General features: G+C 38.8%; 1 protein-coding gene across 1 annotated transcript in view; it reads right to left on the reverse strand.

The window, feature by feature from the left end:
* Window positions 1–2,899: 2,899 nt before the first annotated feature.
* LOC139729710 (serine/threonine-protein kinase NLK2-like) overlaps window positions 2,900–19,004 on the reverse strand; it is a 105,827-nt gene continuing 89,722 nt past the window's right edge. Inside the window, exons 7-12 of the mRNA XM_071640640.1 lie at window positions 18,576–18,677; window positions 17,785–17,871; window positions 14,207–14,405; window positions 12,998–13,091; window positions 8,780–8,835; window positions 2,900–6,279 (exon numbers count right to left, since the gene is read on the reverse strand). Of these exons, the coding sequence (XP_071496741.1) occupies window positions 6,269–6,279; window positions 8,780–8,835; window positions 12,998–13,091; window positions 14,207–14,405; window positions 17,785–17,871; window positions 18,576–18,677 (549 nt within the window). The 3' untranslated portion in view covers window positions 2,900–6,268. The remainder of the gene's footprint in view (window positions 6,280–8,779; window positions 8,836–12,997; window positions 13,092–14,206; window positions 14,406–17,784; window positions 17,872–18,575; window positions 18,678–19,004) is intronic.

Consider the following 19,004-nt stretch of genomic DNA (forward strand, 5'->3'; position numbering starts at 1 on the left):
TAAAGCAATGATCAGTTCTGCAACAAATACTTCTGAAGACAAGACTAATCTACCTAGGCAACGAGCTCTGGCACCCTCTCAGTTACAAAGGCAATAAGGAGGGCTGGCCTGGTGGTGGAGATAGATAGCGTCACTCTGACTCATCGCCATGGATACCCATTTCAAACTACTGTCTGCCTGTGGGGCATCTGGTGTTCATGATACGTGTAGAGGCTGTCTGGGAGAAAGCACCATAACCAGAACTGTCACTGAAGGAAAGCCAGGCACACTCAACACCACCGACCTAGCAGTTTGGAACCAGTAACCATGGTACCAAGTTTCTGATGACATCATCTTGGCACTCTATATCGCCTTCTCCCATTTCAAAACATGGCATTGGTTTTATAGTACATAGTGTAATGTCTTGGTCAGTCATAAGTTATTACATGTACACCACCATTGGATTATCCCTTGAACAGAAATACAATCACAATAAATCCCACCCCCCCCCCCCAATCCTGTTGTTGGTTATATCACACACAAAAGGCACCTGAAATGAGTTTTCTTCGAGGACAATTAATGAGTCATAGGGATAAATCATGGCAAACAATGATGAGATCTGGAAAACAAGAAAGATGGACAGCAGCATTATCCAGTTGCATTCAACAATCTCTGAAAAGACTGCTGTGTGCAAGAAAGCCGTTTGGAAAGAAGAGAATTCTTTAGAGAGGGAGGAAGGAGGAGTGGTATTTATTTCACCGCCACAGACACAAATGGTTGTGATGGAGGTAATTTTCAATCTTTTTTTGTTTTGTTTTGTTTTGTTTGTTCATATCACCAGTATGCTCCTTTTGGCATACATCTTCAGCAAAACCAAAGAAAACAGAACAGTGCATGCCCAGTTTCTTCTGCCTCCAATTTTGCTGTCAGCAGACTTTTGCCCAGACTCCGGGGGTTTACCGGAAAGTTTGTTATTTGCGATGAAAGAGAGGGCTCTGGAGAAGAACCGCCTCAATTTATCTTGTCTGCATTTTTTTTTTTTAATTCCCCCTCCTCCTCTTTGCCTATGTCTTTTCATGAATGCATCTATACTGTGATGTACTTGTAATGCTGAGGGCATATGCCTTATTTGGTTTGTTCTTTCGTCTTTTGTACAAAACATAACAAAATTTCCTGATCATACTCATTCCCAAGCCTCAGGCAAGCCCAATCACAAAGTGCATGCTTTCCCAGTATAGTAATATCATATCTTGTAATATTTTCGTAATAATATCATAACAGTATTCTGATCTGCACTCCTTTTATATGAGAAGAATTCTACACACTCTTCTGATTGACATTGTTGATGACGTTAAAAATGGCAGCGGCACCTCACGAGTGAGCGCCAACCATGTTTCCAAAGTTACAAACAGTTTGTGAAAGTCGGTGGAGTATCAACTGCAGTTTCCAGTGACAAATGCAACTGGTGAGGAGTAAGTTCTTTGGATCTGCAGGTAGGGATATCTACACAATCGATGCTCATTCTGTAAGTACATACACTTTCATAAATACATGTGTTCCAATAATACAGTACCTAGGTGCATTTATTTTCTGGCAAAAAAGACAAATCACAAACGTACTCTATATAGTGATTTTAGCACCATATTCATCACAAATTAATGGTGGCAATGAGAAATAGCCAAGAATAATTGCAAAATGACAGCTTGTCATGGGACCGTCATTCTCATAGCACAATCTCATTGCAAGTGTGACATCTGAGCTAATACATTTTTTTTTCCACCCGAAGTCTTTCAGCTCAAAGTAACTATGTCTATATTTGCAATGGTGACCTATGACATAACAGGTGACAGCATCAATGCAAAAAAAAAATCTGCACACTTAATTCAGCTTGGAGTAGTCCAATGTTTACCGTCTGTTCAATACATTTACATACATAAAAAAAGAAAAAGAAAGGTAGTCCGACAGCATAAACAATCGATATTCATTGTCAGAATTCTACAAAATGCAATGAAGATTTAAAGACCACACACACCAAATATTACCATGCCTACTATACCCTAATTAAACTAAACTTTATCTAGCAGCAGACACTGTAGAAAATCTCCATTTTTTTTTCCTGACTTTTATCAACTTTTTCCCTCTCAATCACACTCACACACACACTCTCTCTCTCTTTTCCTTACTCTCTATTTCATGACTCAAAAAAGAAAAGAAAAAGAAAAAGGAAAAGCTGAAAACATTTTACACAGATACAAATATCCTCGACAACCAAGTCACAAGTGGCCCACTGAATACAATACATACGAGGCTAGACACCATACAAATATTACACACAGGTATAAATTGGCATGAGTAAAAAGGAAAATAATATTTAAAAAAAACAAAAGGAATAATGAAATGATGGAACTTGAACACACATTTTCATTATTACTATTCTCTGTAATGTACTCCCACTTGCTTCCGTAAATATTCAATTGCTATGATGTGTCTGACTCGCATACAACGTCAGCAGATCTATTTTCTTTAACTGATATCACAGGTTGTACATTTCTCATCGTTAACTCTTATTTTTGCAATGGGGTTCAAGACTTGTGCAGCATCTCTGACATTGTCCGTTTCCTACGACGACAACGAAAAACGAAAAATGTACAATGTGGCTAATGGCTACTTCCATATAAAACAATTCAAGAGATAATGTACACGTATAAGTCCAGTCACGTGACAGGAAAAAGAGGAGAATGGTTCGATGAAAACCAATTAACATTTTTTCCTCAGCAACACCACGATGCTTCTTCATCCGTCATTCAACAGTGATTCAAAGGTTGCTATGGTTACCCCTTCTACACAGTCTGATTCCACACAGTAATTTTACAAGTGTCCTCTCTGTGAGGTGTAAACAATTGTGTACTACACACCACAGACACACTCTATGCCAAATTACTCTGCATATAGTTATTTTGTATACAGCTTCTACTATCGTGACATTGAAGACAGAACCATGAGCAACCAAAAAAAAAAGACAAACCACTGCTCCTCTAAGGCATAATTCACTCACTATTCCACGTGTACAATTGGTATGCTACGAAGAATGCAGACAAACTTTGAAATATATAAATAAGTTAATCCACAAGACTGCATTTCCCGCACTGCATTGCCTTCTCCACACGTCTGGCATCCTCACTCTCCTATCACATCATTACTTCATCAATAATTTACATACAAATGTTCTTTTCTTCTTTCTCGAGGTATATATATATATACGACAATTTTCAAATATCTTCGGTGACCTTTTCCCCCACCCTCCTTCAATTGTACTCAGACAAGCAGTGACAACTGAAATTGACACATACAGAAGAGACAGGAGCAACATCCTGAATATCTCTTGTAATGTCAAATCAGAAAAAAAAAAGAGAAAAAAAAACCAAGATTCCATCATACTGAGATAGTTGTTAAATAAAAAATTGCACGATTAGTCTACATAATTGTGGCAAAACTTAAAGGAGTTCATAAACACCATTCAGACACATCCTCCAACTTTGCATAATAACATTAAATACAAATGCACAGGCCATTCAGTTATTCAATAGAAAATTGCATTTCATTTCATGACAAAAAAGCAGTTTGCTCCAAAAATACAATACTGAGGGGGCAAAAATTGAAAGCAATATTGAAAGATGGGCGGGGCAATTTTGTCTCTTAATAAATAGTCAGACCATGGACAATCAAATTCCTCAAATTGGCAATGTGCTTGGACAGGGCAACAAGACTTGATTGTAGGTAGTACTGGTCAGAGTTTTCCCTGTTTTCATGTAGATATTACTGACATTTCTGCTCTCTACCTTCCTGATATTGCTTGTTGGCTTATTGTTGCTGATTGCTGATCTGCCCAGACAATAAGGGATTCGTAGTTTGGTTGGCAAGGATTGTTCTGAGCTTTCACTGAAAAGATTACGGGGGGTGACTACGCAGTTTTGACATCAAGTCAAGCACTGGCTTCGCTCTGATTAGACTGGCTATTCTCATGGTCGGTTACATGTCACTTCCGATAAGGCTGGAGTGAAAACAATCAGCTTGCCTGTACAGTCAGTACATGTGCGGAGCTTGTGCCATGAATGCATGCAGCACAAAACACTACACAACAGTATGGTGTGGTGTTGTCATTCAGAATCCTCGATTAACCATTCTTTACCGTAATTTGTCAATAACATTTTTGTGTCTTCATAACAAATGTTAAGATGGCCAATATCTAACAGTCTCATGGGACTTCAAAGCCAATTATGGAAGAAAAGAAGAATAATGTGCCGATCGTAAATGTTTGTTTTCACTACAGCCGCCGCTAAATACTCGGATGTCCAACCATGAGAATCGGTCTATAAGTTTCCCCCCTGCATGTATGGTCTACTGAAAAATATTTATTTACTTCTTCTTGCCACACCCTGTCCTGCTATGCAAGCACACTTCAATGTATACTTACTTTGGTCTGCCACATCCACACACTCACACATCCACATACATACACCTACACAGAGTAGCAGCCTGGGGTCTAGACTACTCTATTAAACTGCACATTAGACTGCAGTCGTGTGTTGCAGTAGCTCTACACAAAGTAAAGATGTTACAAAAACAGTTTCACTCGCACAGTGTGTCACAGTCTTTGGCTGACCATGTCAGAGTTATGTCGGGTGTACGATTTTGACTTGTTTTGGCCCCGATTCTGCCAATTGCACTTCTGCCGTTTAACATTGCTGGTAATGTCTGTCACAACACATGAATCATCACCTCCAGCTATTTCTACAATCTGACATAAAATGAATTACACACGAATGCAGTTATCCATCATGTAGTGAAGGACTGTGCAGCAAGTCGAAGACATGGTGCTTTCAAAGATTCGAACTCTCGGCGTTCGAGGCAAAACGAAAGGTTAGCAATGCAGTGGTGATGCTCAATTTTTCCATTTTGAGTACGAGTAAATTGCAGCAAAACAAAGGTGCAAAACTTGGATACATTCATCGGTGACATTCAACATCAATAAGTCATTTTTTTTAAAAGAAAGATAATCTGATGATGCCATTTCCATATCGGTCAAAAATGACCAGAAAAAGTTACAAACTTGTGTGGCAGAACTGCTGGTAGTTACAGATAAAGAATGACTTATATACAGCGGACTGACTCCATGGAAAAGAGCATTGCTGTATACTCCTCTACACTGCCATCAGAAATTCCTTTGTTCAGCGGGCAAGATGTATACATAACACGTCTCAATCTTGCTCCACTTTACTGAGCATCACCAAAATTTACCCTCAGCCCAAGGGTTTTAGGCTGTTTCCATTGTTGAGCTACCAGTATCTCATCTACGATGGTGGATGCAGACACCATGTGTTGTGGGGTCGTCCACATGTAGTATACGCAGCATCTTTGACAAGCAGCAACTGACTATCGAATGCAGAGAAAAACAAATCTTCCTGTTAGCCTCATCCCGCGGTCCACACTCGTCTCATCAGGGATTGCAGCATGTATCGAGCCAAGAGAGCCCGACAGGAGTGGGGTGGACGTTGGATGTGGGATGAGTGAATACAGCTGGCTTTTCGTGGTGTCATCTACACAGACCACGGCTCTGCTATTGGACCGGCTTCTGAGATGCTTCTACTCTCTCACGGCAAACGCGTCTATTCTGTGCCGTCTATCACTTTTGGTTGTGACATCAGTCCACTATTCCTACAATGTCTATCTGCAAGATTGTCTCTCTGAGATTTAAAAAAAAAAAAAAAAGAGGAAAAAAAAAAAGATGGCACTGCTATTTCTCGGGGGTGGCTACCACTGCCTTCGTCAGTTCCCAGGTGATTCCCTGCAGAGCGCCTCATGGAGAAAAACCACCCACAGGGGAAAGGGGGAGTGGTCATATTGCTTGAACATCCTCCACGGGCTTGGACGTAAACGATGGGCAAAAGTACGAGGCACTAGCTATCGTGAAACTCTCTGATCTTTCCTGTTTCGTCTTTCACGTGTGTGTGTGTGTGTGTGCTTTCTTTGTTTAAAATCTACAATTTGGCAAATCTTCTCTCCCCCGAATGAATTGCTGGCTCCATTCTCTCTCACTCACACTCTCTCTCTGTCCCACGTAAGGCTTGGAATAAATATATATGTGTATGTGTTTGTATATATGTACATATATACTTCTGGACAGGATGAGTGGTGAATGTGGGGCTTGTTGGCCGGATTGCTGGGTCTTTCTCGTCCCTTCCAACTCAGTCCCATGGCTGGGGGGATGGCGGTAATTCAGATGCGCTGGCTACTGACGAACTGCAAACGTAAGACAAAATGCACAGAGAGGGAGAGGGAAAAGGAAAGGAAAGAGAGGTATATTACTGCGACTGAAACGAGAGACTCTTTGGCAATATTCACAATACCATGTTCATCAGGACTGCACGTTGTGTCCGCATTAGACCACACAACAAGATTCATTCAGCACACATGCAGTGATGGACGGGCAACTCTGCACAGGTCAAAGTTGATCATGTTTCATTTCTGCCCCATTTGAAGTAAAAAAAAAATAAAAAATCCTCAGACGAAAGATATGATGAGTGTGTGCTGATTGCATCATGTGACATAAGGGAAATTGAAACCCAACTATAAATGTGGATTGAGTAAAAGCAGCAATACTAGTAGAGCACATGAGTGAAAGTTTGAGTAAAATTAGACAAGCTATTCAAAAGTTATGATTTTTTTAAAGATTCAGTGCTGTCATTGGAAAAGGAGTCTACTACAGTTCATGATGTCATTAGGGACAACAATATGTAGAAATATAAAGGAATCTCAACATATTTTCACTTTTCCAGCATAATGATAGAGAACTTGAATTACTTCTTTCAGAAAGTAGGGGGAATAATATTACCCTTTAACATATGTCCGTAACAAGCTGATGGAATAAGTACTTTTCATGAAATATGACATTTCTTTGTATTATTATTATCTTTTCTTCATATTTCTGTCCAATCACATCATGAACTGTAGTAGTCTCCTTATCCAACGATGACAGTACAAATATGTTGTCTGATTTTTCTCAAAGTATCACTGATGTGGTTTACTTATATTGATGCATTCCCTCAATCCACATGTACAGTGTTATATTCGGATTTCATTCCCCTGTATCAAAGTCGTGGTTACAGTTTACTCTCAAGTACCAGTATATTTAAAGGGATGGTATAGTTTTGGTTGTGGTCTGAATAAAAGGTGGAACCCATCTTTTATTAGGACTATTTAATTTTGGGATATCTCAACCATTTCAAAACAAATATTCATCACATCACTTGTAAGATGTAAAAGATCATACAACTCTAGGAGAAATTCAAAGTTTATTTGATGAATAAGTCATTAGAAATGACCGAGATATCCCAAAACAAAGTGGTCCATAACCAAAACTATACCATCCCTTAAACTCAAGGAGCATTGACTCTGGATGTTAATTCACACAATTTTTGTGCAATTACCTTGAAAGCAGTGACAAGTTTTTTTTTGTGTGTTTTTTTTTTTTCCAATGAAAGATGCACATTTGAGAAGCCGAGTCTGACCTAACAACTCCCAATTCCTCTATTTTTGAAATATTCTGATCACAGCAAGAAGGACAGCAAATGAGGAATAATGTATGCCTGGAATTTTGTGATATTTTGCATCTTTCTTATATCCTCTCCAAACAAGGATTTTGCATCATGTTGCCATGCAAATGTTCACATGAGTGTACGTTTGACGTCAAACTTGGAATGCAATACTGTATACGCTATATATTTCGCGTGGGTTTTATTTTCGCGAATTTCGCGAGTCGGGAGCTATTCGCGAAATTAACAACACGCGAAAATATTACCTTCCAAAATGAATCCCTTGCCTTGATGATACGAACATTTCAGTACTAGTATACCGTGTCACGGCTTACCGAACAGACCATACTGGCTAAGCTTGTTTACGCACGTCCACGTCTACTTACGAATACTGTAGAGAGCCAATCCATTATCGCAAGGGGACCACTCGTCAGAAATCTAGCGCGATGGACCGAACCACTTCAAAAATGTTGAATTCTAACTTACTAGTTCGCAGAGTTTGGTAAGTTTTTTTCATGCGGTGTATAACTAGTATCATTCTTATTTGCTCGTAAGTTGAAAATTCACACTTTCTTTGCCACTTCATATTTTCTCTGGTTCCCTAATCGCGAATTTAACCACTCGCGAAAATGTGTGACAGCGGCAATTCGCGAAAATTTATGTACGCGAAAATTATAGCGTATACAGTATGTTACATACTGTGTAAAGAGAAAAGACATCAGAAATCTTTACTCACGAAAAAAAAAAAAGCAGAAAAAGTGGAAAGATGGGGTAAAAATAGATGTATAATGATCATTTCAAATCGACATTTGTCCATTCATATGGCTTAATAACCAAATTGTACATGAGATCAACATACTATAGTCTGAATGATGTGCAATCAAATGATATGTAATACTGGTTAGTGATATGTGGTGGGAATTACTCCGACATTATCTTAACATATTACTCTCACACTCAGCTTTATCTACCAAGGAAAAAAGATGCATTATCATTACAATGAATCAAAATTACATTGGGTAGGTGATAGAGGTTACTCATGCATGTAACATTGATCACAGTGAGTGGTACAGGCAAGTATGAGGAATAATTGCACACGCACGCACAAAAATTAATATGACCTTGATAGAGAGATGAAAAAGTATGAACGATGAAGAAGTAAGACAAAAAGATATGAAAAATAAATCACAATTTTGTTTTGGACAAACCTGGAATCAGTAAATTAGCAGCTTCTGTCGGAACATCAAATACCTTTTTGCCAGTCCTACATGTAGCAGGCAGGGGGGTAGCATAGAAGAGTGGAGTGGCAGAGGGGGGTGTCGATTTGAGAGAAGAATTAGTCTTGTTAATGATCGTACAAAGATGGATTCAGGTTACTCACATGAATTGCAATGACAGAATTTGGTTTCTTTAGTTTGCATTTTTGATGTCACCCTCTCCTCTGTCATTTCTTCATCATCTCCAAAAATCATTTCTTTTATTCCCTAGAACTTGGGAAGATTATGATGGGACAGTCTTCTCTGGATACTTGGCAGACATCAATCTGACTTTTTTTGTCTGTTCTGTTGTCACTTTTGTTTTTGGTTTTGTTTTCAGAGGGAAAGGCTTTGACAGTCATCATTAAAAGGGGAAAATAAAGAACAAAATCATAAAACGTAGAGGTATGCAACAAGAGAATGGAAAGCAAACATGAAGGAGTAAGTATGCACCACACATAAACCAACTCAAATTATTGAGAAAGAATGGTGAATATATCCCTCAAAAGCAGGTGTTAAACACAGTTGTGCTTAGACTGCAAGTGATATCATGATTTTCACATCAGTAAACTCCTCGAGACACTGTTACCACTTTCCTCATATAGTACAACACTTTTATAAATTGCACTATTTCAAGCAATATCAGAGCAAAGCAGATCGACAAGATTTAGCATTGATGGGACTATAAGAAAGTGCAAGTAGTGCCTAGCACAAAACAAATCAATAGATGCAGTGGTTTGAAAAGAAGCTGCAGTGCATGAAAGTAAGCGTGTTTAATGCCCTGACCACAATCCCTGTATATATAATCATGTCTTTGACCAAAAGCACCGGCAACCCATCCAGGCTTGAATTTCAGCAGTTGTTTCACACACAAAAAAAACCTCCCATCGTATATATGCATCCTCACGCTAGTTGATAACAGCGTAAAGACATCATGCACACAGTTTGAATTTTACATCATGGAAAAACATAAAAGAGTGTTGTGAGTCTACTGCATATTGATTTTCACTGGTAAACTGGCATTTGGTTGAGTCTTATTCATCACAACATAGAAATCTAACTTGCATATTCAATATGTTAACACATATTCGCTATGAGCAGAAAAAAAAATTTGTGAGTCTTGGCTGTGGACCAAGGCACATTTCGGACAGTTGCTTCCATTGTGCTTTTATACAATACACTTTAAATAGAACTGCAATCTCATTACACAATCAAGCTCACGTAGGGAAGCACACAATTTTAAAAAAAAAATGCACAGAAATCTTAGGTTTTCTTGATGTCTGCCTCAGTCACATCATTTTTTATGCTGTCTCAGTGTGTGCTTGAAGCAATGATTAACATTCAAGAGGGCCAGAAGTGCTTGGGTACATCATCAGGCAGTAAGCATGCGCAACGTCCTAGCTGGTAGACCAATATCGATTATGTCTGTGATTCTGGTCATCTATACCAAGATGTTATTAAGCTCTTTGTCGGAATGTTGCAAAAATGCTTATGAAAGTTTAGGACATTGAAACTGATGACTTTGATGATGTTGATGATAATGATGATAATGATGATAATGACAATGAGAATAGTGGGGATGATGACGCTGATGAGAATAATGGCAATGATGGGATCAATGGTAATGATGAGGATGACAATGATGATGATGATAATGATGATGATGATGGTGATGATGACAATGATGGGAATAATGGCAATGATGATGATGAAAACAATGGTAATGATGGTAATGATGATGATGATGATTACAATATTGGTAATGATGATGACGATGATGATGAAAATATTGGTAATGATGGTGATGGTGATGATGATGATGATGATGATGATGACAATGATGACAATATTGGTAATGATGATGATGATGACTAGCATGATGGGGAAGAGGAGGCAAAAAGATTGAAGAGGATATGATATTGATGACTAAGATGTAAAAATGTTGATGATGATTATGAGAACTAAACTTTTGAACAATCTGCCTACAATAAAATGATAAGAAGAATAACGACGATCGTGATGATGATGATGATGACGTCGATGAAGATGGCATGATGACAGGAAAAGCAGAGACTATGCAAAGACTTTTTAATAACTTAGAGTACGATGTGTTCAAGTGATACAAATCTCTGTCTCATTATAAGAGGTAAGCCCTTCATCATAGAGAAAAATGTGGTTAGCTCAGTTGGAGGTAAAACAAAAGCTCTCTGTGGCTTTCTTGCATTCTCATTATCTGCGCTTTGAGATTTACGTACAGGAAACCACAACAAGTGAAGGGAATGATTACAGACCCTAGCAACGGAGAAAAAAAAATGTTACAATAACAACCCAGCTACTTCACTTTGATTAAAGCACAGCACACATGATTGGAGTGGATAACAATTATCAGCTGCTAACATAACAATTTTCAACAAATCAATCTACTTCTTCACATTTTCCATTCACTGGCAATGTTCAATGAAGACTTTCTTTTTTATACAACATCACCACAGATTTCAAGAATGTAACTGAAAAACAAAATGCTCTAAAAATCGACAACATCCAGATGAATTGGCTACTTATCATCAGATTTTGTCTCAATTCCATTCTAAAGGAAATATCAACCAGTTACAGTTAGAAACAAAATATAATAAGCAACTTGATTTTGGTTCATTTATTTCTCTTAGGAAAGTGGAGAGCTTTGCACCAAAGAGCTCTGTTGAAAGATAAACAATAAAATTTGCAACTAAAACCTGCTCTGCTTCATGTTTTATGATGTGGACTTTTAAAGAAAAACATGCAGATTTTCTAGTTATTGTGACAATGCAAAATGACAGCTGAAAAAAAAAAGCTTGGCACTCATATCACATACATTGCTGTAAAATATAATCAAATAAACACAGGGAACAAATCTGCATGGAAAATGCTGCCTATGGTTGATATCAGTAAAAAAAAAACCAAACAAACAAAATGGTGTTTGTGCTGTAGTACTTCTATGGCATAATATACTCTACTGGTTTTGACCAGACATAATCTCAAATGTGCTTTGTTTTTGTTCTTTGTTTGTTTTATCCTGAGGAAACTAGGCTGGTGTTTAAGTGTTTTTCTGACAAGAGACATATTTCCTGTACACATGTTTCTAATAAGCCAGACATTTCAGAACAGGTAGAATTAAGTGCAGTCACCTTTGTTTTGCCTAGAGCACAACAACTTAAAATGTTATCTAGAGTCAATAACCAGACACCAAGCTGTAGTTTTATGCTACAATGACACACTTTAGGTGAGGACTGAATTAATCCAATGTATTAAACAACATCAAAATTGACTGGTTTTAATAAGCAGACACCCAAGGGGGGAAAAATCTCTGTTTACAACCATTAATTCACCCCAAACCATTCCAGTGAATTATGAATGAGCTCTGTAAGATGGACGGACAGAAGGAAGCAAAGAGGTGAAGAAAGGGAAGAAGGCCAGGCAGATACAAACATGACAGATAATGTTACATAGATGGATAGATGGATAGTTAGATAAATATGTTATACATACAAGCAAACATAATACATACATACACACACAAAGATACATACATAAATACACATCAGGATTGTAAACACATACGTGCACACAATGCACAAGATATTTGGAGAAACAGAAAGAAACTGAGACAGACAGTTAGAAGGATAAACAGTTTTGTTTTAGAGTGAGTGATTGATAGATAGAATGATACATGAATAAGATACATAGATAAGATAGATAGATAGATAGATAGATAGATAGATAGACAGACAGATAGATAGATAGACAGACAGATAGATAGAAAGATAGACAGATAGATAGATAGATAGACAGACAGATAGATAGATAGACAGATAGATAGATAGATAGATAGACAGACAGATAGATAGATAGATAGATAGACAGATAGAAAGATAGATAGACAGATAGATAGATAGACAGATAGATAGATAGATAGACAGACAGACAGACAGATAGATAGATAGATAGATAGACAGATAGATAGATAGATAGACAGACAGATAGATAGACAGACAGACAGATATATAGACAGGGAAAGAATATGAAGAGAAATGAAGACAGTAACGGAAGGGCTCGCGGGGTGAGTATAGAGTCACACACATAGCCTGACATGCCCCTAAAAACTATCCACGCCCACACCACGTCACGGCTTACCTTGCAAAGCTCTTGAAGGCGGCTGATTGCGGGTTGATGCATAGAGGAACTGTACTACCCTGGTGTCTGTCCGTGATGAATTTATGGAGCGCTTCTGTTGTTTGCACACATCGGCCACACACAAGATTGCAAGAGAGAGACACACACAGATGTGAGAAAATTGTATCCATATGACTGAAGAAACGTTGCCATTAATTAACAAACTTTTCCCCAACCTGCATGCATCAAACTGGTTGAAAAGTTATTAACCTGTTGAAGACGAGTCCGATCATACTTGGGCAGGTGTCTATGGGGAAATGCATGTTGTAGCAAAATCAGCCCATCCTCAATGGGTTAAGGCCTTGTACAATCAATCACCCTTCAATGCTCTGACCCATACTTAATCTTTAGCTCTGAGCTGATGGTGTTTTCAACTTGACAAAACTGTTGCAAAATATCAGTCATATGTAATCATCTGTAAACCAAGGTACCGCTTGATTCTTGATAATGCAATCATATAACAACATGAGATTGAAAGGGAAAGCGTATCATAACAACAAGCAGTGGGAAAGAGGGAAAAGGAAGGGGATCTTTGTAGGAAATGAAAATTACCATGTCCACTTCCCACTAAAACATTTTTTGCCAATCTTTGTCAGAGAGTATCAGCCACGGCACGAAGTCCACCCATGAAGCAGAATTTCCTTCCTAGTTCCTTCTTGCGAGACTTCCTCATATCTAGCAGCTCTTTACCAGAAACATTTCTATTTGTTACATCTGCACTCAATTCTTGGCACAGTCTTTCATGGCGGGGGGTTTGTCAGCACTCTTCCCTTCTTGAGTAGGTCCATGTTGAGCAATAGTAGCATTTATGAGCAAGGAATAACAGGACAAGGCATCCTGCCTGTCAGCCTTTCAGATATATTATGTCACAAACCGTTTTAGTTCATGGTTGTATTACAAAATTTGCCTGACAAATTCAAAACTATCTCCCATAATCATTATCATTATCATCAAGCAGTCAAAGTTATAACTCCGTCACCTGCTGAACTTAACTCATGAAACAGTATGTTGACTTAATATTCCACTGCTTTGCTGTGTCATTCATGTATTGTATGCCTGTAAAATGACTAAATTGTAGGTATTGCTTACAGGCTTATCGCGTCAATCCAGCAATCCCCGAACATTTTACCACTTTTTTGAATTTCTACGATGCAGTATACACCCCATTACCTTTGACCTGCAGCACAGTGTGGAGGTCGTCTTCGTACAGGCAGTCGAACCTCTGCGGCGCCACGGGCTCAAACTCTGCCGTGTACTGCCGACCCGCCGCCGTGTTGTGACAGCAGTTGCACATGCACGTGTGATAGCGTAACCTGCCCTCGTCCAGGTACGGGTGTGCCAGTGCGTCGATGCACGAAATCCTCTTGTCCTGTTGAGAGATTTGAACCAAGAATACCCTTGAGTCAAACATTCGAAAGGGAATAACATTACCAAACATAGCCCTGCTTCGATATTGCTCTCCTCTCTCTTTTTTTTTTCCTCCCCCTTTTGCTGGGGGGGGGGGGGATGCCTTTCTACAGATTTCACATTCAATAATTCATGCATTGATTCCACAATGAAAGTACCCTGTAATACAATACAGCTGCAATATACCAGATAGCTCTGAAAAACCTCCTTAAACTTCCTCAAGTTCTCATAAATGTTAGAATTATTATCATCAAAAAATTTTGATCAGAAAAATAAATCAAGGAGAAACATTTAAGTATGACTTCCCCAATATGCCGTATATTTGCTCTATGATTTATCTTTAAGAACAGTAATTTTCATAGGCATAAGACACTCTCAAACACAATGTGTAGACTCATGTGAACACGCTCATGTTAGTGGACTCTCAGAGTATTAATTGCACAGTAAGTTTTGTTTTTGCCTTTCCCTGCAGTTTGAGCACTTCAATCTTGCTGAACAAATCCACGCTCAGCAGGAATTCACACGAGCACAGCTCAAGATTTCCAAAGCTCCCCAAGACAATTTCCTCTCAATGTAAATTTCTTGTCGTGAAAAATATCATGCAGTTTGAAATCAGTGTCAATCATAACGTCACCGTCCACACGACAATAATAGGTAATGGCTAAGTTCACGTCAATTCAACAATCATTCCGTCATAAGAGTAGAGCATATGACTTCATGCTGTACGGTATTGAGGACATCCTGATATGATTGCTATTATAAACATGTCATGAATGATGCATTATGGGAAGCCTGCAGCTAAACGGCATGACAATTTATCTGATCCATTCACGGGAAAAGTATGCATCATTCATCAGCTGCATGATTTACCGAAGTGTCATTCATTTGAACAATACTACAACAACAATCCTATCCATGGGCATAAGTTTTGATTATGTTTTTTTAACATCATTCACTTTAAGGTGTATTATTGATTCATCTTGCAGTCTGAGAAATTTTGTCAAAGGCAAATTCTTCTCTGGTGTTGAAAATTATCAAATACACTATAACAAGCTTTCAAATTTTAGCGTCACCTCAAGCACTCATATTCATGTTGCAACAGTTTACTTATGTTCAGTTTGATGGGCAAGTATATTAGCAAAACCCTACTCTGGTGTATCTAATTATTTAGCCCACAATACAGGAAATGATGGAAATTTAATGGCAGAAGGAGAAAACTTGAGGATAATAAACTCCAAGACTCTCAGAATACTGTAAAACAAGGAATTTTCGCGTGCATTTCAATTTCGCGAATTTCGCGAGCGCCAAAATTCGCGAAATTAAAATGCACGCGAAAGCTTTTGTCTACACTATATGCATTGAATGCCAGTAGCAATTCGCGAAAATTTCATGCCACGAAAAAGGCTGTCGGCTCCAATTCGCGAAAATTTCATGCCGCGAATATATCATGTTTTACAGTATGTGACAAAAAGTAGTTACTGCAACCACTGATTGCACGTTACAGCCAAAATCTTTATTTTGTTTCCAAATTTCATCTTCTCCTTGCAAGCCAAATGCTTTTTGACCTTTTGAGAATGCACCTGACATACAGATATATCTGACTATACAGCTAGAACTAAAAAAAAAAAAAAAGATTGTCACACTAGGCGGAGTTGGATGAATCTGATACACGATAGATAAATGCATTGTGTTTATGGAGTTGGGAGGGAAATCTCATTTTGGCAGTGGGTTAAAAGGAAGTGAACTAAAACTCTTGTCTCCTCTCTTTAACTCTGACAAACAATATCTTCATTAATCTTAGTTGTGGATGCCCACAAATGAACCGTGACCTGCATTTCAGACCTGTATTTCTGCAGTTACTATCATTTCAGGGTTTTGTTTTGTTTTTTTTTCACTTCTACCAGGTGCATGTTCAGATTCACTAGCATTAAAAGGGCAACAGTAACTCCGTCATAGATTGTTTGATTTCTGTGAGCCACAATCAACACATGTTATACTTCTATGACACTTAAAGACACATTTGTCATGATGCTTCATTTATCATTCTCCTGCATTGTGTTATGATTTTCAATGTCATGATTGGACAGTACTCTAGGTCATGCCTAACATTACAGTCTTCATGAGCGGATCCAGGAATTCCGTAAAGGGGAGGCGCCTCTACAAAATTAAAGGGGGCGCACGCATCCCCCCCCCCATTTTTTTCTTTTTATATCTTTTGTTTTAACATAACATAAAGAGGGGAACACACGCCCGGTGCGCCCCCCTCTGGATCCGCCACTGACTGTCCTTGTTCAGTCCAACTACCTGCTTACATCCCACAGGGACACCCGCTGGTTCTCCTGAGTTAAGAGCCCTGATGGGGATGACTTCTCGTGCTGGACAGCAACACCGGTGAAAGGCATTCAGGGGATCAGAACCACCAACCCCCTGATTGGAACATGAGTGCCCCCACCCAACCAACCAACCAATATATTGCAGCAGCACCAAAACTCATTTTGGATTGCAGACTTTATAAACTTGGCAGATACTGCAAGGAATCATTAATGATTCATCATGTATTAAAGAGACTTTCTCTCTGGCTGATCATCTTACGGCAAAACCTAGAACCCAGATTGGGTGAGAGATAATTCACCACAGCTTAAAGACTGTGCAATGTCAATGACCCTGTTTGGGTTGCTATATATCACTGCCATCATCACCACCATCATTATGACATCATTACCGAGGTTCATAGCACTATTTCTCTTCCACACTAAATCTATGCATTTGAATTAATAGGAGCAATGCAGTGACAGCAAAACTGTTTCAGGTGTTAAAGTTGCACCTTTAACAGAATCAGAATTTTATGGCTTCCAAAGACTGCTCTCATTTTGGGAGGAGAGAAAAGAGAGAGAGAGAGAGGGAAAGAGAGAAAATAAAATCATGGCCATGAATTTCATTGTTGGTACAGATTTGTATGTGAGATACACAAAATACACCACCTTGGCAATTATAGTACAATCATGTTTTACATGACTGTGTGTGTGGTTGTGTGTGTACATGCATCTGTGTATGATACATGTGTGTTAGACTGAATAAAAGACAGACAAACAGACAGACAAACAGAGGCACAGACAGACAGAGAGAAATAGATATATGGGCTGTGTTTATAATATTTCCCATTTCTGACACACGTTTCAATATCTGTAATCAAAACGTGTTTGCAAAGGCCTTTTGGATCACACTTCTTGAGTTGTTGGGCTCATCAAACTCTGTCGCGAGTTGAGAGGAAGGCAGCTCCATTGCGATGTTTGGAGGACAGAGGAAGACACCGAAAAGTTTGAGAATGACGAGATACTTACTGGATTGAAGACTAGCATTCTACTGAGGAGGTGGACAGCTTCATGTGTAGCATGACTTGAGAGACCATAGAGAGCTGAGAGGCAAGGCTGTATGGAGGAGGAATCAAGGGGGGAGGCAATATAATCTCAGTGATCTACTTAGAAGGCAATAAATAAAGAAAAATATGGCCCCCAACCCCTCAGGCATCACTTTTGTCCCTGTGTCAGAACAAAGTTTACTCATCCACAGCAATACACTGTATCTAGAACTACTGCAGTGAGCCATGGCATACCATATGCAACCCTACAACAAGCATCCTACCACAAGCGTCCTATATGATTGATGTCTTGCCTTTCAAAATATACCTATAATTACATTACTTAGTATGACTGTGGGTATTGTATGAATATAATATACTGACTTCATAGACATTTTGTGAAGCAAACCTGTATGGCTGGGTACTGACATATTGGCAGTCACTGGGTTTAAAACAAATTCTACATTGAACTGGGCTTTGAATCTGGGACCTTCAGATTGTCGGGCAACCACACCACCGACTGATAAAGCTAACTGCCTCATGACACAGACTGTTGCTCCATAGTTCAGCTGGAATTTTATGACCAAAACATGATATGTGCCAGCATACAGGAAAGCTGCACTCCATAGCATGTAACTATGTTTGAATTTGGCACATACAGTCAGATGTAAATACTCATAACAAACAGGGCATGTAAAAGCTAAATGAGTTTTTGCAAGGTCTGTGGCACACTACTACTATGCGGTTCCCTAGCAACACTTCACCCATACCCACCGGTTTGTGTGGCATGCGGAGTAGATGTGCCCGCGCTCCATCGCAGGCGTACCTCATGTCATCCATAGAGGGCGTCCCAAGAAGATCTGTGATTAAATTGAGCTGAGGTGACAGGAGGGATAAAACATGAAGAGAGAGTGAGTGAGAGTATTCAGCACAAACATATTTAGATATACTGGGTATATGTTCCTTTATCAAAGCCCATATGAGATAATATCCACTGTAATGTTTTCTCTATGCTAGGATGTGTAGAACTGTAACATCCCTGATATATATTTCTGCCAATGTCACTAAAATTGATTCTTTATGACATATCTGGCAATGTCATTAAAAATAATCTTTTAATCTCTTGTTGGTCTTTCAAGGATCATTGCTTTGTTTTTTGTTTCGTTAGACATCCAACGAATAGCACCGGTACAAACCAAGAGT

This window comes from Diadema antillarum, unplaced genomic scaffold, assembly GCF_040938485.1.
Source record: "Diadema antillarum isolate AM-2024a unplaced genomic scaffold, OU_Dant_1.0 seq00000250_RagTag, whole genome shotgun sequence".
In the NCBI taxonomy this organism is placed as follows: domain Eukaryota; kingdom Metazoa; phylum Echinodermata; class Echinoidea; order Diadematoida; family Diadematidae; genus Diadema; species Diadema antillarum.